We start from the raw sequence: 23,061 nt of genomic DNA on the forward strand, positions 1-23,061 counted from the left end.
TATAATTTATCCTTAGTAAGGCTAGGTTTGACCTTTTCTAAAAAAGTCAAAAAAATTATTACCCTATTTAAGTTACATCATCTTATTTAAGTCATATCACCTCTCTATCACATCATTTCAAACTTAACTCATATTTTATAAAAAATCAAAAAATATACTTATTTAAAAAATCTCAAACAATTTCTTAAAATATAATTTTTTACACGAATAAAGTACATAAAATATCCGAGGAAACAAACCGTTTAAAAGCTACTAATCGGCTCCACTCAACTCGACTCGAGAGGCTGGTTAGCTGCCCAAATTCCGTCTTCAATTAAACCAGTGTTCCAGACCCTTCCAGGACCAAAACCTTTTTCAACTCCAAGGAATCCCCGAAGGCAGAGAGAGAGAGAGCGAGCAGTGGAAACCCTAACGATTCTTGAGCAGAGATTGGAGCCCTAGACGAAGACGATCGAAGCAGAGAGTGATGAGATGGGGATAATAAAGAGCAATTTCTCATTCATGGTTGGAACAGTGTGCGGAATATACATAGCTCAGAACTACAATGTACCCAACATTCGCAAGCTTGCTAACACTGCCATTTTCATGGCTAAACACATCGAAGAGAAGTACCGCAAGCCCAAGAAAGGCGATGATTAACACTTTGTTGGTTTACAGGTTTCTTACTCATCCCATCATTTTTTTTCTTCCACTTTTTCATATACAAAACAATACTATGCAATTGAGAGCTTTGTATTGGAAACTTAAGAATTCAACGAAATTGATGGTTAGTTGATTTCAATTGCTTAGTACATATAGATATGTGGATATTTATGGTTTCTGTGTATAGATGTATATGCATAAGTTTATTGTCGCATGGGATTGAAAGATGAAGGGATTTCCTGCTGAAATTATCGTTAAAAATATAATTGCAAAGATAATACATAACTCAATTTTGGTGCCATGTTATATAACAATGCTGCCTAATTTGGGTGTACGAGTGTGCTCTATGGGTAATTGAAATTATTATCAAGGCATAGTTTTTTTCAGTTTCCCAGTAATGTGTATATGTTTTTCACCTTATTTAGGACATTTTCACCTCAGAAGAAGCAACTGGCGTAGACTCCCAAAATAGCCATAAGCAGTTCCATAAGCTTCGACGTGCTTTCTCTTGTGAATCCTCTTAATGCCATTAGAGGGTTCGTATAGTCTGTTTGGCCGGTAGGGAAGGCTGGTAGAAAGCAGAGTGTGGAAGAAAATGAGAGGGGAGATGGTTTTCTTTGTTTGGTTGGAAGGAAAGGTGAAACACAAGGAGAAGTGGAGGAGTGGTAAATTGCTTTAAGCCTACCATGATTAATGCCCCGAAAAATGGATGAAAAGGAAGAAGGAAAGTGGAGGTTGGATTTGTTGATCAAAAAGAAAGGGGGAGGGAAATTTTCACTTATACATTTTTGCCATGAAATAACACATCTGGTTGATGTGTAAGGTTATAATGGTAAAATAAATTAACATGATTTCTTTTATTTTCTTTCTCTCTCAATCAAACAAATGGTAAGGGAAGACAATATCCTATCCCTCCCTTGCCTTTTCTAGCCCTCCATATTTCCCTCCTTTTATTTTGCATTTCTTCTATGAAATGAAGCATTAGGATGGCTAAGGTGCTTGAAAGATGCGTCTGATTGAAGATCAGCTTTTTGGAGAGTGAAAGACCTTTCCAGCTATTTTAATTGAACCCTAATTGGGAGTAACCTAGAAGACCTTATCTTGTTTGGAACCCAAGTATAGGGTAGGCATGTAAGGGGGATAGCATAGATGAAAGATGACCTACCTCTTTCCATCAGGAAAAGTCATCCTTACTGAAAGCTCTTGGCTAATCTTTCCTCCTTTTCTTATTTTTTATACAATTCATGCTCTTTGGCTAGCAGGGATAGAAGTGGTGAAGAAATTACCTTGAGCAAAGAATTCAGGATTTCATGCTATTTACTGGATGTGAAGTGAAGGGATGGGCATGATAGAGAGAGCAAGAATTGAGTAGAGCAGGAGGTGTGATTGGTTGGTAACATTTTCAGTGATGAGCAACGTAGTCTTTGGAGTGGTATGAACATTTTGGAGGGGTAGTGGTATCATGTTGGGTAGCCTTTAAAAGAAATCAGCAATATGTGCAATTGTTAAAGGAAAGCCCTTATTGACATTGCACAAAAGAAGCGAAAACTCTGTGGGACTCTATTTGGAGTAAATCTATCCTACAATCTAAACAAATTAAAGCTCTGTTTTGTTGAGTTTTCAGAATCAGTTTTCTGAAAAAATTTCTAAAACTAGTTTCGAAGTTTTTAAAAAAAAAAAATTAAAATTAAAATTAAAATTAAAATTAAAAACAAGTTCTTAAAACTTAATGAGACAGAGGCTAAATCCTTTCAATCCAAGTGTTTGAATACATCCCCCAATCTAACCATGTCCCTGCACTCTAAAATTGCTCGAGCTCTGTTATCACCATCACTTGTAAGCTTTTTGAAGCTTGCATGCATGATGCACTCAAAGATCCCAATTATTTTCCTTTAAGACTCCTACCACCCTTTTTCGTCTTTTGAATTTCCTGTTATTCTACTCTTTCCATATGTACTATATGAGAGGTACCCAGGCCAATATTCCTACTACTTTGGCTGTTATTCCCCTTTAAAATGATTTGTAACCCAAACAATGTGAGCATAACAAGTCAAACTGTTTCTATTCAACAGCAGAGTTTATTATCTTGCCTCCAGCATTGGTATTTCCAAGGTCCTCGTACCTTTGCAGGAGCAAGTGTTTGAGGAAGATTTTAGTGGTCAATGGTGAATTTTTGATTGTGACTGCTGCATTGTGGAATAATATTTAGTCGTATGATGGCATTTTCTCCAACCCTTTCCAAATTTCTGTTGAAATAGGTAATTTTGTTCAATCTAATCCGTACTTAAAATGTTTTCATGGTTGGGTTGGGCTAGAGGGCCAGGTAATTTGATTCTCCTTGTTTCAATGAAATCTGCTAGATCAGGTTAATAATCGAAATGCAACCTGGATTCCAGCAATTTAGTTTGTTGTGGGAAAGAAAGTTATCTATATTTCAAAATTTTTAAATCTTTTTAATAATGCAATATGAGAGGTAGAAGAAAATGAAAAAAGATACCCAAGACAAAGTTAACATTGAAAATATAAACAAATGATCCTCTATCAAAATAAGGTAATCCTCTCTGGGTACTTCTAGGTTAATACAGTGCGCTGCTTGTTGAGTTCGCTTCAATGAAAAAAAAGAAGATAATCAAACTAAACCAAGCCTTAAGTCCCATCAAATGGGGTCGGCTACATGAATTCTTCTTCTCCACGTGGCCCTATCAAAGGCCATTTCGTTAGTCAAATTAAGTAGATCAATATTTCTATTTACAACGCTAACCAACGTTAATCTAGGCTTACTCGGTCCCCTAACATTTTCATCTACCGTAACAGTATCGCATCTCTTCACTGCTGCCACTGTTGGTCTCCTTTGAATATGACCAAACCATCTCAATCGATTCTCTCTCAACTTATCTTTTATCGGTGCTACTCCTATCCATTCCTGAATACACCCATTCCTAATTCTGTCTTGTCTAGTCTTGTCACACATCCACCTTACATTCTCATTTCAGCCATACTCATCTTATCTACATGTTGTTTCTTGGTTGCCCAACACTCCGTCCCATGCAACATCGCTGGTCTAATAGCCGTTCTATAGAACTTACCTTTATGTCTAGTGGGTATTCGTTTATCGCACAGTACCCTAGACACACTTTTCCACTTACACCATCCCGCCTTAATCCTATGGGCCATATCCGTATCAATCTCCCCAGCTGTTGTGATAATTGACCCTAAATAACGAAAATGTTCACTCTTATGCAGTTCTTGGTTCCCAATCTTTATTTCTCCTCTAGTTTCATTGTTACTGTTACTAAATTTACACTTCATGTACTCTGGCTTAGTTCTGCTTATCCGGAATCTTTTAGATTCAAAAGCTTTTCTCCAAATCTCCAATTTTGTATTAACTCTTTCTCTTGTCTCATCTACTAGAACTATATCGTCTGCAAAAAGCATATACCATGGCACGTCATCCTGGATATTTCTCGTCAACTCATCCATAACTAAAGCAAAAAAATAAGGACTTAAGGTAGATCCTTGGTGTAACCCTATAGTGATAGGAAATTCATTTGTCTCTCCAGCAAGTGATCTAATAGTGGTCTCTACCCCTTCATACATATTCCTAATCACATCAATGTAACCTTTTGTCACCCCTTTCTTCGTAACATCTACCATATTATATCCTGGGGCACTCTATCATATTCGTTCTTAAGGTCAATAAACACCATATGAATGCCTTTTTTCTTTTCTCTATACTTTTCTATTACTATCCTCAAAAGATAGATCGCTTCCATTGTTGATCTACCCAGGCATAAATCCAAATTGATTCTCTAATACCTCTGTTATATCTTGCAATCGGCGTTCTATCACCCTCTCCCACACTTTCATTATATGACACATTAGCTTGATTCCTCTATAGTTGTTGCAATTCTAGACATCTCATTTATTCTTATAGATTGGTACTAAAATATTCTTCCTCCACTCATTTGGCATGTTCCTATTCAACAAAATTTTGCTAAACAGCCTAGTCAACCAAGCAACCCTTTTTTTAGCCAAATATTTCCAAGCTTTAATAAGGAAATCATCTGGTCTTAAAACTTTATTTGATTTTATTTTCTTAAGTGCAATCTCCACTTCAAAGTTCTTAATCCTGCGATAGAACCTATAGTCTTGGTTTATCGTATTACTGGCTATTTCTTCCCCTATTGCCATACCTCCATGTTCCCCATTTAATAGTTTTTCAAAATAGTTCTTCCATCTTTCCTTAATCTCTTCATCCCTCGCCAATACCTTAGAATCCTCACTCTTGATGCACTTAACCTGATTAAAATCTCTTATTTTCTTCTCCCGTATCTTAGCAAGTTTGTATACCTTCTTCTCTTCCTCCTTACCATCTAGTTTAGTGTATAGGTCATCATAAGCTTTCAACTTAGTCTCTCTCACTACTTTCTTGACCTACTTATTAGCCAATCTATAACTCTTACGGTTTTCCTCAGTTCTATCATTTTGTCACTCTTTAAAGCACTCTTTTTTGGCCTTAACTACCGCTTGAACCTCTTCCCTCCACCACCAAGTTTCCCTAGAGCTGGGTCCCGTTCCTGTCGACTCTCCAACAACTTCCTTTGAGATTCTCCTCATACAATTAGCCATCGAGTTCCACATAGTGTTAGCATCATCTTTCAAGTCCCAAATTCCTTCTTTAGCTATTCTATTTTTAAATATTTATAATTTATTCCCTTTTAGGTCCCACCATCTCGTCGTACGACGCCCACCATCCTTCCTAGCTTGGTATTGCCCTCTAAAACATAAATCTAGTACCAAAATCATATGTTGAGAGGTTAGGCACTCTCCAGGAATCACCTTACAATCATTGCATTTTAGGCACGCTACTTTTCTCACGAAGAAGTAATCTATTTGGCTCTTGACTGACCCACTCTTAAAAGTTATCAAATGTTCCTTCCTCTTCTTATACATAGTATTGGCCACCATTAGGTCAGAAGCCAACGCAAAATTTAAGATACTCTTTTCAGCCTCATTTTTGTCACCAAAACTGTATCCACCATGCACCCTTTCATAGCCTAATTTATCTATGCCTGCATGGCCATTAAAATCTCCACTCCACCTATAATCAGGTTCCCTCCTCCGGGTACGGGTATCTCTTGTAAGATCTTATCCATTTGCTCCCAAAGAAGATAATCTTATATTTGACTTCTGCTGGAATTCCTTCTAGTGGCTAGGATCTACACTGAGTTGGTCTGATAGAAAGAAATGTGGAAGTCTGTCATGTTCTAATTCATACATATGCCTTTCTCCATATGTGAGAGCAGAACAGCCATAGTTTTGACCTGGTTGGAGCCTTAAGCACTGACTCGTGGCATAAATGGTGAAAGAGCAGCAACTCTTAAATCTTTAAGAACATTGAAGGGCATAATCACCTATCCAGAAAGAACACAATCCCAAAATTTTTTTTAAAGGTTTTTTGGACAAGATGTCTAGCTTGGGGCCTTGGCTTGAAGGAGATCCCGTATCAGCTCCATAAACATCATCTAGTGTGGATGCTTGTTTGGGTGTTAGATTTTCTTAATCCTGAATCTTTGTATATTGGAATATGCATCAAATAAGTTGCTTATAAGTATGTATGAGAATACTCATATATATGTATATTACGTGTTATATAATATTTTGAGATAAAATATTGTAAATTCTTTAGAAATATACTTCCAATTAATGGAATTTAAAGAAAATATGGAATTTATATCTCTTATTCATTTGAGAAGTTAAGAAATATTAGGTTAAACCTTAATAAATGTGAGCATTTTTTTCTTTGATCTTCATATAAAATTAGAGAATATTGAGCACGGGTCTCAGATAAATGTCTCATATACTTGCCTTGTATACTGAGAGAAATAGAAGAATCGTAATGCAAATTGCAATATGCAAACCTTGGAGCCCAGAGAGTAGTGATGATGGACCTGGGTTTGATATTTTGTTATTGTGATGATGATAGTTACAGAAGGTTCTGTGGCTTTCCACATTCAAGTCCATTCCAAGTCCATAGTTACAGAAGGTTCTCTCTCTCTCTCTCTCTCTCTCTCTCTCTCTCTCTCTCTCTGTCTTTTGTTTGTTTATTTATTTATTTTTATAGTCCTTTTCTCATATTGGTTAGGTTGTTAGGGTTGATATCTGCAATCAATTATGTCACTAGAATGTACATTAACATGTGGGGAAGTGGATTAATTGGATTACTGACCCCTTATGCCTCCAAAAGGACAATGTTGCAACTTGCTAATTAATGGTCTGGATTGGAGCAGAAGATTGTGGTAGGTTATGTTGAGCTTGACATCGATTAGATTTTATTTTTTGAACAACAAAACAATTTTATTGAAACAAAAGGTTGACATTGATTAGATTGGACCCAGCTTATAGAAGTATCTTTAGTGATTGATGTAAAAAGTGTATTACTATAACCAAATTTTTATGAAATGTTATAATTCGATAATTATCTTATCCTCAAATGATTACAAATGTTAAATGAAAACCCGAGAAGTATGGTAAGTGGTATTGTGTTCATTCAATAATATAATGACAAACGGTGATCATATTATCTTAAAAATAGAAAGTAAAGTAGTCAAATGTTCTTGTACAATTGAAAACACACATTGTGTTTTATAAGTCAGACTTAATAATTTCTCCCTAAATCATGAGATGTAGGTAAAGGAATGTTGTTAATTTTTTTATAATGCTATAATATTGTAAAGTGTCTTGTATTTATAGTACACTTAATGTAAAGGGTCTTTTACAGAGGCAGAGGGCTACAGAAAAAGAAAGATTCCAAGTTGTTCTTGTAATCCTTATTGTGTGTAGGGAATTTTTATTTTTATTTTTTTCTGTGGACATAGGCAACTCATCAAACTGCGTATATCTTGTATTTTCTATGAGTGCTTGATCTTCTATTTTACTGCTTCATTATGTGATTGAAATCATGATTTTGCACAATATAGAATTTGACAGATAATTGGAGATGAGTTGTTTACAATTTTTGCCAAATTTAGCTTTGATAAGAGAGTTCAAAAGACTTGTAAGAAAGCACTCTAAGCTGTTAGCAAATCAAATATAATGCGTTTTTTTAAGAATAATAATATTAGAATGATCACATTTCGTATCGTATTGAATTTCCACTTGATGTAGCACATTTATATATTTCAAATATTAGACATATGATGTGAAACACACTATGCTAACAACTATGAATATATCACATCATATAATAGCCTTGGGAAGCCATGCGGGCCGAGGCCGTGGCATGGCATTCCGGCCTGTCGGCCAAGGCTATAGACTCGTTGAATACATCAGTGTAGCGCGCGTGCGGCCCAGAACATCTAAGGGCATCACAGACCTGTTATTGCCTCAAACTTCCGTGGCCTGAAGGGCCATAGTCCCTCGTTCTTAGTTGGTGGAGCGATTTGTCTGGTTAATTCCGTTAACGAACGAGACCTCAGCTGCTAACTAGCTATGTGGAGGTGACCCTCCGCAGCTAGCTTCTTAGAGGGACTATATAATAGAAAAATATACTCATCCTAACATTATTGAGTCTGTAGAATTTGGAGGAACTGCATAAATATTTGCAATGGTGTCAAGGTGAAAGTGTAATTTCCTAATGCAATGTAAACAAGGGACTTTGGCCTAGTGGTTATGTAAACACCGTTTGTGGTGTGAAATTTCAAGTTGAAATCTCATAGAGATGTAGTGGTGTTTATTTCTCTCTCATTATGGGGCTGTATAAAGTGTATGCAATTAGTAGTTGTTGGGCTTGGTTTGGTGATTGGTGACTTTCTAATTATTGTTGGATTAATAGTCTAAAAAAAGAATAAATTACAAATATACGTCATGTAATTTCAGAAATTATATCTCGCCTTTTGAAAATTTTAATTTCATAACGAAAGACTCATTTTATTAATAAATCGTCAAGTTAATTAATAATTTTTAATAATGTCATAGATTTATTTTAATTCATAATTTATATAATTTTATTATTGTATAGGAGAGTAATTAAGAATTTTATTTTTCAGTTAATTCTGTTAAATAAATTTTTTTGATAGGTATTTATAAGTTTTCACACTATAGGGAGCAAATCTCAAGAAGTGCATATGTAATTTATTAAAATAAAAAATAAAAAAAATAAAAAAGGGGGTCAATGTGATTAAAGTTTAGTGACTTAAGTTCCAATTGTCAATTTTGATTCCAATTGCTAATCTAGTGGCCCAAGAGGTAAGAAAAATCGATTGAATTGGATCGAGTTGGTTATATTTGGTCTTTTTTTTAATAAGAATTGATATATGTGATTTTTAATTTGATTTTTTTTTTGATTTTTGATTGGATATTGGTTCAAGCACGTTGTGTACCAAATTAAACTAAAACCGATCACTTTAACATGTTTGTATTTATAATATATATAATCTAATAATATAATGATATTAATACGTATAATAAATTATTAACGTTATCATATCTATAATCTTTTGTAAACTCTTATTATTTATCAAAAAAAAAAAAAAATTGTATACTCCTTTTATAGTTTTAACTCCAATTCATTATTCTTAAAGTCTTGGTATTTTTTAATTTTTTTTGTTTGTATTTTTGTTAATTTAGGAATTGAAAAGTATTTATTAAATAGATGAATTTGATCTGTTTGAAGTGGTGGACAAATAATTAATTCATTTTTTTATGTAGATTAGTGATTATATTAAAAAGTGACTTGATTTTGACAAGTTCTAAACTGATTAAACCGCACTGAACCGAATTGTTTTAATTGGTTCAGTTTGATTCGGTACGACTTGATAGGAGAAACGATCTATATTGATATTCAAAATAATAAAATCGATTCAAAATAATAAAATCGATATTACCGGTTCAATGACAAATTTTACTTCAATACCAATCATATTGAATCTAATCAATAGACACCACCAGATCTCCAATGTGATCCCATAATTGGATTTTGAATTTGAAAATCTTGTGGCTTACACCTAATCACATAACTATTAGTTGGTTTCAAAGTGTGGATTGTCTATTAGCAGCCATTGCGACATATTTTAAATTAGGGTTATTATCAACTCATTTCGTTTTCATAGAGAAAGTTGACAGCATTTAGTTAAATTATTATTATTACTTTAAATTTCTCAATAACCAAACACTTGAAATGTGTTTGGTTTAAGAATTTGAAAAGAAAAAAAAAAAGTAAGTAAAATCTGAATATAATAATATTTTACTTACATTTTATATTTTTCTTTGTCTTTCTAAATTCTTATCCAAATACATGAACTAAATATAATCTTGGTGTAGACCTCATGTCAACATGTTTAGATTTTGAATTTATAATAATAATAATAATGACTTGTTTGATTGTGTTTTTATTTTCTATTTTTATCTTACAAAAAAAAAAAAAATCTGTGTCCAAGTTTTTATTAAAAATAGAACCCTTTTAAGAAACATCAAAAAAAAATTTAGTTTTTAAAACATGACATATAACTTCGGTGTTTTTTTTTTTCATCAACAAATAAAAAATCTGAGCACAACATGAATTTAGTTAAATTCACTCCCCACCACCTTGTTGCCTCTAAAAAAACATAGCAAGTTTAGTTATCTAAAAAATATATTGAGAATTTATTTTTTAATAAAAATATATGATTCAAATTAAATTCTTGTTTATTAAAGTTATATTTAAAATGAATTTAGATCGTACATTATTTTTTGAGTAATAGTAGGTACCATAAAAGAAATATCATAAAGATTTTTCACCCATGGATTAGTTATTATATATTATGTGATCACATACATTAAGTTACAACATATCAATCATCTTTTGACAAAAGGTTAAAAATAATTTTTTGACTTTTAACTTGTTTTGGATCATAACACCTCTCTATTTTTTTAAATGTTTTTTTTAAAAAAAGGTCAAAAAGTTAGCTTTTAACTTATTTTCTGAAATAAAGTATTAGAGCATCTTCATCGGTGTATCAATTTTTTCATCAAATTTGAGTAAAGGCTTATTTTGATATCAAGTGCTCCAATGGAGGACTTTGGAGTTTCGTCAGAACACCGGTTGACCGGGCAGATATTCGGCCAATGTAATTTTCTTTTTTTTGCCTTGAGGTGGTTAACTGGGCGGACGACCGAGCGGTCGATCGGGTAATACAATTTTTTCACAAATTTTTACCTTGAGGTGGTTCATTTGGGAGAATATCTGGGGGACATCCGGTAATGACAATGAACAATAATTTGATGAAAGACACATTTGTCCTCAGTTCGATGAAAAAAAAGTGAAATAATCAATTTGATACCTATTTGATGCAACCGTTAGAGTAAGAAAAGAACTCATTTTTTTTTTATCAAATTCAAATTTGATGAAAGACTTGAATAATCATTGGAGATGATCTAGTGTATGTGATTATATAACATATAACGACTAATTTAAGAGTTAAGAATTTTTATGAAACTTTTCGTATTTTCTTTCATAATATCTAATATTACTTTTATTTTTTTAATGCCTTATTGTTAATTTGTTGGTTATTTATTAGTGAGCAAGCACACATGGTGGAAATTAACCATGAGGCCTTGCTTGGGAACAAGTTAATTTAGTAATTTTTTGGTTATTTGGTTAAAATATGAGTTAAAAAAAATTAGTATGTTTGGGATGACTTTTTGACTTTTTATAAAAAGATGTGCAAAAAATAGAGAGAAAAGAAAATCTTTAACTTTTTGGTATGTATTATTAATTTTTTAATTTTTTTAATAATTTTTTAATTTTTTAATTTTTTAACTAAATGGATCGCTTTCCAAACGAATCCTGATTTAGGAACTATTAATGCAAAAGGACGTTCTCTGCATTTCTTTTCTTGTTACCTTTTTTTAATGACCAGTCACTTTCATTTCATTTGGTTTCTTTTCATTTCATTTTCTCAACCGCATGTTTGTTTGGACAGAATTCACTGGTTTCACCTTCATTTTACAGGTGTCAATGAGTGAGGGGCTTCATTAAGTTTTCTCTTTCAAGAAAGTGAAAGTTTGGTTGCTTCCCATTTATAATCTTTGATTTTGTTTTCCACTCTTCTTGGGTCCCAATTCACCTGTGCCTCGGCATCGCATTCTCATTGTAACACTCCATTCACATTGATTTCTGTTGATGTGGTTCTGTCATCTCTGTTCCACATAACCTCTCCACCAGGCTTGTTAGAACTCTAAAATTAGAGTTTTTTATCATTGTTGTTGACACAAATGATGTAAAAGACGGTAAATGAGTTAAGTCGAGTTGACTTTGATAGTAATTAGAATGTAAGGCATGGCATCGGCTTAAACACGAAGAGAATTTCTTTCAAACAAAAATAGGCTTGTCTTCGAGCTTGGTTTGAAAATTTAACAAGTTCAACTTTAATTTGCTTACTTTTTGAGTCAATCTCAAACAAATTGAGCTGGTAACAAGCAAAACTTGAGTAGCATGAATTTTTATAATGCGTAACTACATATGAACTTATTGAGTTGAGTGTTAAGTTGATGCAGCGGAATACACGGGACTAGATATCGTTATAGTAGACGAAAGGGGCTCTCGAATTTACGAGAATAATAGAATATTGAATTCACAAGGAAGAGAAAATATCTTAATATTATTGATTGAATGAATAAAAGTTGTCTTTGCTATGAGGCTTACATAGCTATTTATAATAAACTAAATCTAATGTTTGTAGGAAAGTAATTCTAAAATAAATTAGAAAACTTAAATCAACACAAATTAGAAAACCTAAGAGAATAGGAAACTCAAATTCTAAACTATTTAAAATCCTAATCAAAATCTAATTCTAAAATAATAAAGTTAATAAATAATATATCAAAAATATTAAAACTAAAAATATAAAAATTCTTAAAATCTTATCCTACATCAAACACCTCTTCTTTGAAAGAACTTGTTCTCGAGTTCATATTAGAGATCTGCCATCTTCCTTGCCAAATAAAAAGATATTTTGAATATTTCAGTTGCTAGCCCCTTTTCCAAAAGTTGTATGTAGAAAAGCTTTCTTTATGAAAATTCTCTTCTATATGCTTCAACTGGTTGACAAGATTAATTAAACAAGTATTGAAAATCAAATTAAATTTCTCAACACCAAGAAAATCAATGAAGGGTATTTTATGTTGATGTTTGCTACTCTCTAGACTTTGCTCTGTCTTGGATTCAGTTGGACATTCAATTATCATCTTTCGAATATCAATTGCATCATCAATCAACTTCTCTGATGCACATATCAACTTTATTACCTCATCTTTTATTTCTTCTTTTTCATTGAGTTCAACTAGATCTCCTTCTTTTGCGATCTCATAATCATCATAATAATCAAGAGATGATAGTTCCGTCACTAGAAGCTCTTGGCTAACTTCAACGTTTTTCTCTTGCTTCACCTCTTCATTGTCTTCTTCAAATTTCTTGATCAAAGTAATTTCAATGACCTCTCTTTCATCAATTTCAATGTTCTCACCGTTGTTGAAATCAACTTGATTTTCTACTTCAATTGAATATCTATTTGGGTCTTCAAAATTTTTAAACATTGAGATGCTCAAAATCTTTTCTTCTCAATGTGTGGTGGAGTGTGACAAATTGGTTGACCTACAAGACTTGATTGACCCAAACTTGGCAGAGCTATAATCATGTTTCTCGAATAACCTGTACCCACAATTGCATAATACTTATTGAGTTGCGACGAATATTGTGAATCAGAATTACCTTGGAACAATTGTTTCGATTCAAGCTTTCTTTGATATTGTTGATACAACATTTGCCCATGATTTGATTGAAGGAATCTAGAACTCATCAACTACTTCATCTTATGCCACGTTCTAATAGGTTGTTTGTATTGTCGCCTTCGATCATACTGCAATTGTTTCCACCATGTAAAAACATAACCTTGTAACTTACGTGCGACATATTTGACTTGCTTTTCTTCAGAGATTTCCATACACTCAAGGAATTTGTCAACTTTTCGAAACCAATAAATAAAATCCTCGGCATGACAAGAAGCATTAAAATAGGAAATTTCAAGTAGTATTTGATAATCTGAAAAGTCATGATTGATGCAATTATTGCTATTGAACAAATCACTGAATCTTCGTTGTCGTCTTACCGACTGGTATTTACTATAATTCCCAAATAACTCATTTTCAGATTTGTCCTCACTATCGTATTGATAACAAGAAGATCGTCTCAAGACATTGTGGTTAATAGGTTGGCCTTGGGCAAATCCCATAACGTGGTTCTTATTAACGTTGTGACTAACAGATTGGCCTTGGGCAAGTCCCTTGACTCGAATCCTATTAGATCTTTCTCTACGATCATCGTCAATAGAGCTTGTGTTTCCTCTTTTGATGAATGACATCGAGCCAGGAGAAACCTTGCTCTGATACCACTTGACGCAGCAGAATACACGGGGACTAGATATCGTTATAGTAGACGAAAGGAACTCTCGAATCCACGAGAAAAATAGAACCTTGAATTCACAAGGAAAAAAAAAATCTTAATATTATTGATTGAATGAATAAAAATTGTCTTTACTATGAGGCTTACATAGCTATTTATAAAAAATTAAACCTAACGCTTGTAGGAAAAGTAATTTTAAAATAAACTAGAAAGCTTAAATCAACACAAATTAAGAAACCTAAAAGAATATGAAACTAAAATTTTAAACTATTTAAAATCATAATCAAAATCTAATTCTAATATAATAAAATTAATAAATAATATATCAAAAATATTAAAACTAAAAATATAAAAATTCTTAAAATCTTGACCTAGATCATAGGTTATTCATATTCTAAACTAAAATATGCTTAACGTAATGAATAGAACATGAGTGAAATTCGAGTAATTTGGTTCGTTTTACAACACCCCTGCTTACCAAATACCTGTGTGCCTGCGGATGATTGCAACTTGCAAGTATCTGGTGTTTACCGGTTAGGTCTAAAGTGACCACACCTTGAAGGACTACTCATAAAATAAAATTAAAAAAACCCTCATCTTGGAAGGTTATTTATGAAGAATCAATGTATAACATCTGTTCCATCCCAATTATAATCAAACCCAGAATTGGGCAAACACACAAACCATTTCCCAACAATTCTCTCAAACTTGAAGACACCAGAAACAATGACCAATCTCCAAATGAGCTATCCTTTCTGGATGTTCCATCTGATTCAAGTAACAAAAGATTTACATATCATGAAGGATAAAAAAAATTGTACATGACAAATATGTATATCTGTATAGACCAAACAGATCTTCAATCCTGAGGCAATCACCAAAAGACCCAAATTGGCGAACCATGCTTGAAATCAAATCCCTTTCCAAATCCAAGATCCAAACACAGTCTCTGGATCGTCACACACATGTTAACGAACCCCTTTTACTTGCCTGAAAGAAATCACACTTCAAGTGCAACTGCACCGTGTGACCTCGACAGCTCAATCTTCGCAGCCACCTCCGCCACCACAAGCTGAGTCAGAAGCAGGCCAGCCACTAGAGCTGCCGCCATCAACATAGTGAAAACCGCATTCCAGCTCGTTTCAGAAATGTAACCTGTTAGCAACGGTCCAATCGCAGCTCCAATTGAGCCCGTTCCATCTATTATTGCCGTCACAGTCGCAAGCGCACGTGAATTGCCTTTAAGTGAGCTGTGTGTCCCCAAATCGGTTGAAACTGCTGTTGTTATGAGAGCGTAAGGACCGTTCACAAACATGCCAGCGATTAGCAAAAGAATGATGTTCACAGGAAGAGAAATGCTTCCATAGATTCTGTACAAGAAGAGAGCCGGGATTGTACAGTACATGAAGCTTGCGGCGGTTATGGCTCGGGCATCTAGGCGGTCAGAAATGTGGCCGGCTAGGATTCCTCCAACCACACCTCCGACGTCAAATAAGGTGGATAAGTTTCCGGCTGCCTCACTCGATAAGTACTTCCCATCAACGGCTGCATTGTGATGAACACAACAAAAGGAAATGAGGACACATTTCATAAGTCGTAAATATATTCAACAAGCTCACGAAAATGAAAGCTGATTTGTTTTGGCGAAAACTCTTTTCTTCTTTTTTTTTGTGTTTTCTGCAGTGAAGCAAAATGAAATAAAAAAAAAAAAAGAAGTTTGTTTGGATGCAAAATGTTTTTTACATTTGAAAGGTGAAAAAATGAAGTTTCCGAACTGATGTACCTACCAATGCTACCCCCCATCACCACCACCTCTACCACCCCACCAACACCACCCTATTTTGCTTGTTCAGCCACTAATACCTCTATCACCCGAACAACACCACCAAACCATCACTAATATAACCATTAGCACATTAGTTTCAAGGTCGCAACCAAACTTAACAAAGCATTTTCTGTGAAAAATATTTTTTGAAAGTAGTTTTCTGCCAAAACAAACAAACAGAGCATTAATCATTTATAAAATGAACTAATGTGTATAATTGAAGAGACACAATGCCAAAATGGGGGATGAGTAGTGTACTTGTGTGGCTAATGTAGAATGGAAGCCAATACAAAAATGTATAAGCAACCAATTTGGCGAAAAAGAGGCAAAGAGCGAAAGGAGCAACGCCAGGAATCTTCCACGCTTCAATGAACCCCACGGCTTTCTCCCTCTCAATTGTCTCTGATTCCAACAGTGGTTCTGTCACTCCATCCCCTGTTTTTTTGGGAGAGACCACATCGTCATCATCTGCATTAGCTCCGACAGACTCTGGACTAACTGGCAAAAACAGCAAAACCACCATGCCAAAGAAAGCAATCATGAGACCGGGCACAACTATGGACCATCCCCACCCATATTTCAATAAAGCTGAAGCAACCAAAGAACCGGTTATGTTCCCAACCGATGTGTGAGCGTTCCAAATACCCATAATAAGCCCTCTCTTCTTCTTCCCAAACCAATTTCCAACAACTGCCACCACAGAAGGCCACCCGGTTGATTGGAACAAACCGGCAAGCATTTGGACGATCAAAAAGTAGTAAAAAACATGGATATTAGCCCAATACCCCACTCCAAAGAGCGAAGTGAACAAACCGGTTCCCACCATACCTACTGTCAAAAAAATTCGCAGGTTGTTTCGATCACCCAAATGCCCGGAAAAGTACATTCCAAAAGCATAAACTGAAAGGAAAGCCACATCGAGATCGCCAAGCAAGGCGGTCCCGTCTGATCCATTGAAAGGGGCCCAACCACTTCCAAGAACCCATGAATTTGTTTCCCTTTCAATCGGTTTGTGAAAATTAGCTGTTTCCAATGGGAAAAGGTTCGTGCTAAAATCTGAGGATTCGGGATCAAGAGCACTTTTCACAATGCTTGTGGTTTTTCGAGCGGCGTGGTAGCTTGTGTATGCTAAGAATGTGACTATGAGGACAATGGCTTGGTGGGCATTGAAAGAGAGAGTGGATTTCTTTATGTACTCTATGAATCGAATTCCAAGGGGTTTGCTACAATTTCCCTCTTGTCTTCCTTCTAAGATTGAACCCATCTATGGATTTGAACTCTGAAGCAGAAACAAAAGAAGAAAGTGTTAAATTTTCAATTGTAGATCCAAGAGAGAACAACCTGAAGAGAATAGAAAGGAGCAAAAAAAAAATTGGGAATGACAATGAGATGTGATAGAAAAGAAACCACTGATTTTAAGCTTAGATTGTACTCATTCAAACAAGATATTTACTAATTATTAATTAGTCATTAATCAATAAGAAATATATATATTCATTGGAATTGAGTGTGGGACAAGTTCAATTTAATTAATTTAAATAACAATTTCAACTCTACAACAAAGATTATCAATAATTCCAGACCAATTCCTAAGAACAGATCACACCGATTGCAGTTAGTTAATAATTAATGGGGAAGGAAATGACAGCAACTACTTTAAGCATGGTCAAGAAAAATTCTATTAATTTTTCCTGGAAAATCCTCTAGTTTAGTTTCCTTTTGACTGAAAACATAAAAAACAAATCAACCAACTTTCCATGACATATATACATATATATATATATATATATATATATAATCAGATAAAACCCAGAAAGGAAACTGGAAATTAATTCATACATGAACACAAACCAACACTAAAAACACAAGAAAAGCAGAGCAATTTAAAGCTTTTGACATGAAACGATTCTGCTTCTTCTCATCGCATCAGCTTTGATAAACTGAAAACAGGTTCTTAAAGCAAATTTATGGTGTCAGAAAGCAGAACCCACAATTGTTTTGACTCATAAATTGGAATTAAACAAATACCCATTTACCATTTGATTAAATAAAAATCTCTCCATTTTCAGAACGGTCAATGGTATCACAACTCATGGATTTAAAAAAAGATAAGAAATGAAAACTAGTGAGAAAACAAGAAAGCGAAATGGTCAAAAAAACAAATTTAAAAATGCAAAGAAATAACTCAGGTGAGAGAGACATTCGAAACAAGCATTGAAGAGCTTACCAGATCGATTGTTTCTCTATCTAGAAAGACGCAATTTCTCGGTTCTCTCTATGGCTCTGGTTGTTTTTGGGTTGAGTTGCGTAACGAACACAAAAAAGCTCGAGGCTTTGAGCAGTGAAGAACCAGCAAGCTGGATTCATTTGAAGGCAATTTGAGCTAATGTTCAATTACGAAAATACCCTTAATTTTCTTGTTTAGTATTTTGGACAATATGGGCGTTTGGACTAGCAAATTGACAAAAATACCCTCTGCGAATATGCAACTAAGAAATCTAGTAGAATTTGCAATAGGGCATATTATTATTGGACCTTACTACATAAATGGATATTTTAAGGCTGTATTTAGATCGTAAATTTTTTAAGTAAAAATAAAAAAGGAAAGTGATAAAAATTAGATTTTATTTTTTTTTTTGTATATTTTTTTATTTTTCACAATTTTAATCTCTAAACAAAATCTAAAAATTTAGTTAAGTAGAATTACGTAATGGGAAAGCTTATGGTGCGTACTCCCTATCACAAATTTCGTAATATTAATTATAAAATGTGTAATATCGTCACAAATTAACGTAATAAAAAACATCATAATCAAGTCATAAATTTTTATAACATTAACTACAAAATTTTAAATATTTTGTTACATTAATTTATGGTGAGATTACGCATTTTATAATTGATATTATGAAATTTTATGATAACATTACGCTAATTTATGATAAAATGCATATGGTATGCATCCCCCTTAAAGCACACCATAGGCTTTTCCGTACGGTAATAAAAGTAGGGGTAAATTACACTTTGTCTCCTAAAGTTTCGCCCATTTTTTACTTTGGCCCTTTAAGTGTAATTTTTCTCACTTTAACCCTTCATATTTGTAATCCATCCCACTTTGACCCTTTATATTTGCAATCTTTCTCACTTTATTCCTAAACTAACTTTCATAAAAAAAAAATAACAGAATCTGTCACATCATTAACACATTAGCTCCATGTGTGATGTAAAAAATTCACTAAAGATGCAAAAAATAAAAAATAAAAAACAAAAAAATTGGAAATTTTTTTTTTTAAAATTGAACTTTTTTTTCAAATTTATTTATAAACATTATTACATTATAGATGCATCTAGATTAGATGCAACTTAAAAAAATAAAAACAAATTAAACTAAAAAAATAAAAAAAAAGTTTACTAAAGACAAAAAAAATATATATATATATATATATTGACTCAAACACCTGTATTGTCAATTCTGAAATGAAAAATTTACTATCGTTTTTTTCGTCTTTGGTGAACTTTTTTCTTTTTTCAATTAAATTTGTTTTTATTTTTTTAGCTGCATCTAATCTAGATGCATTTATAATGTAATAATGTAATAATGTTTATGAATAAATTTGAAAAAAAAGTCCACTAAAGACTAAAAAAATATAATTTTTTCTTTTTTGCATATTTAGTGAATTTTTTAGTCACATATGGAGCTGATATGTTTGTGGTGTGACAAATTCTGTTACTTTTTTGGATGGAAGTTAGTTTAGGAGTGAAGTGAGAAGGATTGCAAACATGAAGGGTCAAAGTAAGAAGGATTATAAATATGAAGGGCCAAAGTGAGAAAAATCAAACTTAAAAGGCCAAAATGAGAAGGATTGCAAATATGAAGGACTAAAGTAGGAAAGATTATAAACATAAAGAGTCAAGGTGAGAAAAATCAAACTTAAAGACTGAAATGAGAAATAGGTAAAACTTTAATGGTGTGTTTGGTTGGGGAATTTGGAGAGGGATTTGGAAAGGGAAAGAGAAAATGTGTGTGAAACTATGTGAAATATATACATATTTTATTCACATTTCACCTACCTTTTTCATTTCTCTTTCCAAATCCCTCCCCAAATCTCCCAACCAAACACAGTATAAGGGAGCAAAATATAATTTACCCTAAAATAGACGCGTGATAAGAAGTCCATGCTTAGTTTATCTAAAAAGGCACTAATTTTTAAATCGAAATTTGATACAAAATTGATGTAGCCGCCCTTACTTGATTATAATTTAATAATCCTGTAATAGATGAGTCATTTTTCGCCTAATAGTCATCCATTAATGACTTCCTATTTAAAACATTGTCTAATCTTCTTGTTCAAATGTTTTTACATTAATGAATTCTGGCATATTTATCATGCAAGACCAATCGATTTATTGTGTGTTTATATACATATATTTTTTGATTGACTATTCATTGTATTTAGAATCCCAAAAATAAGAGGAAAAAAATAGTAACTCCCCTTCTAAATGCTTTCACATGAGCATTCATCAACATATAAATATTAACAAACAAGTGCTAGTTTTTGAGTTTTATTATTTATTTATTTAGTTAATTTTCTATTCCAGCAGTTGACATTGCCTCGTTTAGTAGGTGATTTTTTTAGTGAGAAAGTTAAAAAGTTATTAAAAAAATTAAAAAATCAATAATTCGTATAAAAAAGTCAAAGATTTTATTTTATCTTTACTTTTTGTATATCGTTTTATAAAAAGTTAAAAAATTATTCTAAATATATTAATTTTTTTTACATCATATTTTAATCAAAAAATTAAAAAATTACTTAAAAAAATCTGTTCCAAAGGCCAATTGGATTCGCCACCCAACTTCCAGCTACTTATCCCAAGAAAAAAAAAAAGAAAAAGAAAAAAAAAAGTAGAAAAAGTAGGGAAAAAAAAAAAAACTTGATGTCATTTTTGTAATGTAGTGAAATTATTGGTGCCATGCAAAAGTCATATGTACGCACACACCCCCATATTTTCAACTTTGCTAGCTCTTGGGATGTTCATATGTGGGTCGGTTTGGATAGAATTGTTGACAAAAAAAAATTATGGTTGCGTTGGTAGAACGTTAGGATTATGATATAAGAATAAATTTGTATTTTAAATTTGTGAGTTTTAAAATTATGATTTGAGTGTTGAAAATTTATTTGATTATGAGTTTTAAAAAAAGTTTAAATTGAATAATATGACATATGATATTAAAAAGTGAGTGTTTTAAAAAGTAGATGTAGAATTATTTTTTTAAAATTATAACCAAATAACACACTCCAACTAAGGGACAGAATTAAACTTCAAAAACTTTGCCAAACAGAGCCTATCATTTTGTGGTGGAATTTGACAATTGTTTTATTAGTATTTTTTTATTTAAAAATATCAAAAAAAAATGAGAACATTCTTTTTATAAATTCATGAAAATACAAAACTCATTTGCACAATTTAATGCATAAATTATTTATATTTTTATGAGTTTGTAATTATTTTTTGAACTTTTCATTTCTTTTTTTGATATTTCCCTTTTTTCCTTTCAATGATTTTTATAAAATTAAAAAACTTTATACTTTTAAGTGTTACTAGATTAGACATAATTAAAAAAATAAAAGAAAAAAAATTGAAAAAGTCTGCTAAAGAAAAGAAAAGAAAATCAAAAGTTGCTTTTTTAAAACTTATTTTTAGTATTTAGTTTTTTACTTTTTAGATCCTCTTATATTAGACGGAAGTGAAAAATAAATCTAAAATTTTTAATCAATTGATCATTTAACTTGTCATTTTCATAAATCGATAAAAAATAATTTTTCATTTTGCAAAGTCTTAAATTTTATTTTTTATAATAAAAAAAATTATTTAATAACGATAAAACTCAAACTCAACATTAACATTATTCTCCTTGCTCAATCTAAAAAAAACCACATTGTACTCCTTGCTAATTGATTGACTAGAGCTTCTCAAGTACATACACTCACAAGTTTTCAGTCCTTTGGAAGTGGGAATGCTTTGCTCGAATACCATCATGGTTCTTCGTTTGGCTGAAGTCTTTTCTGGGTCGAAGAACAAGCCACATGACAACTACCTTTCTTCTCAATTATAGTTTTGCTTGGGATCTATCGGGGTTATCTGAGTGGTTGGTGAGTGTGTTTTCTGTACAATTATTTAAGATTTAATTTTAAGGTTAGGCGTAAGAAAGTAATTTTTTATGATTTTTTTTTTTAATTTTTGACGTTAATGACTTATTTTTGATCGGATTGGAAGGGAATTAATCAAGATAGGATTTTAAAAAGTGGTGTTACATAGCGATTGTGATGGTAGGCATTACTTGTAACACTCATTTTTGTGATGTGAGGGAAATTCATGTGTAATGACCGTTTCGGTATTACGTAATGACCGTAATGATCATCGTGAGGGTGATTTATGATCTGGAGTTGGGCCGAGATATCGACCGAGCAGGTTGAAAGCCCAGCAGTGCATTGGGCCGAGATGATCGACTGTTCGCCCAGAGAAGGGCTGCCAGAACTTGGGCCGGGCAGAGTTCGGGCTAGGGCTGAGCAAGGAATCCGTGAAATCCGTAATCCGATCCAGTCCAGTCCAATCCGATAGGTTTGGATTGGTTTTTTGAATCCGCGGTTCGGTTCCGGATTGAAGAATTAAAAATCCGTAGTTCACGGATTGGTTCCGGATTGAATCCCACGGTTCCGGATTGGAACCGATCCGGACCGTATACAAATAGTCTATATTTTTATTATACAACCTCCCCCATAGTATCTTCTCTTATTCTATATAAAATCTAAACTCAAACCTAAAACCGTATAATATCTTCTTTTATTACTTTTGTTTGTCAGTTTTAAGTTTTAATTTGCAATGGTCTAAATACTTATGGTGAAACCAGTTTTCTTATGGTTGTTTAAATTATAGAACAGTATGTCGTTATTATAGAAAAACATATTGCTATTATGGAACTAATATAGCGTTATGTTTATATTTTTATGAAATTCAAGTGTTATATATATATATTTTTGTTATTTAATTATGTGAATCCGTGGTCTTAAACCGATCCAATCTGTATTTAAATGGATTGGTTCGGATTGGTTCCATGATTTAAACGGATTGGATTGGTTCTAATTTTTCAGGAACCGTA

At 32.9% G+C, this 23,061-nt stretch overlaps 1 protein-coding gene and 1 non-coding gene across 2 annotated transcripts; one reads left to right on the plus strand and one right to left on the minus strand.

Annotated features, from left to right (window-relative positions):
• The first annotated feature begins 278 nt into the window (after nucleotides 1–278).
• Nucleotides 279–8,526, plus strand: LOC114260974 (uncharacterized). The gene is made up of 2 exons (XR_014337545.1): nucleotides 279–657; nucleotides 8,220–8,526. It is a non-coding gene; the product is annotated as an uncharacterized LOC114260974 (transcript).
• A 6,135-nt stretch (nucleotides 8,527–14,661) lies between these two features.
• Nucleotides 14,662–18,297, minus strand: LOC114260975 (putative glycerol-3-phosphate transporter 1). Its single transcript, XM_028201180.2, has 3 exons — nucleotides 18,133–18,297; nucleotides 16,164–17,184; nucleotides 14,662–15,625 (listed from the first exon to the last, which is right to left on the minus strand). The coding sequence occupies exons 2-3, from the start codon at nucleotides 17,167–17,169 to the stop codon at nucleotides 15,081–15,083; spliced, it is 1,551 nt and encodes a 516-aa protein (XP_028056981.2). The 5' UTR covers nucleotides 17,170–17,184; nucleotides 18,133–18,297; the 3' UTR covers nucleotides 14,662–15,080.
• Between the last annotated feature and the right edge of the window lie 4,764 nt (nucleotides 18,298–23,061).

Source organism: Camellia sinensis, chromosome 8, assembly GCF_055761805.1.
Source record: "Camellia sinensis isolate YWXY chromosome 8, ASM5576180v1, whole genome shotgun sequence".
NCBI lineage: Eukaryota > Viridiplantae > Streptophyta > Magnoliopsida > Ericales > Theaceae > Camellia > Camellia sinensis.

What these genes read in the sequence shown, in the direction of transcription:
- LOC114260975 (XM_028201180.2), bottom strand. Translation starts at nt 17,169, where the DNA reads ATGGGTTCAATCTTAGAAGGAAGACAAGAGGGAAATTGTAGCAAACCC. An exon ending in ATTCTACATTAGCCACACAA is followed by an intron (nt 15,626 to 16,163) that starts GTACACTACTCA and finishes ATCACAATGCAG; the next exon opens with CCGTTGATGGGAAGTACTTA.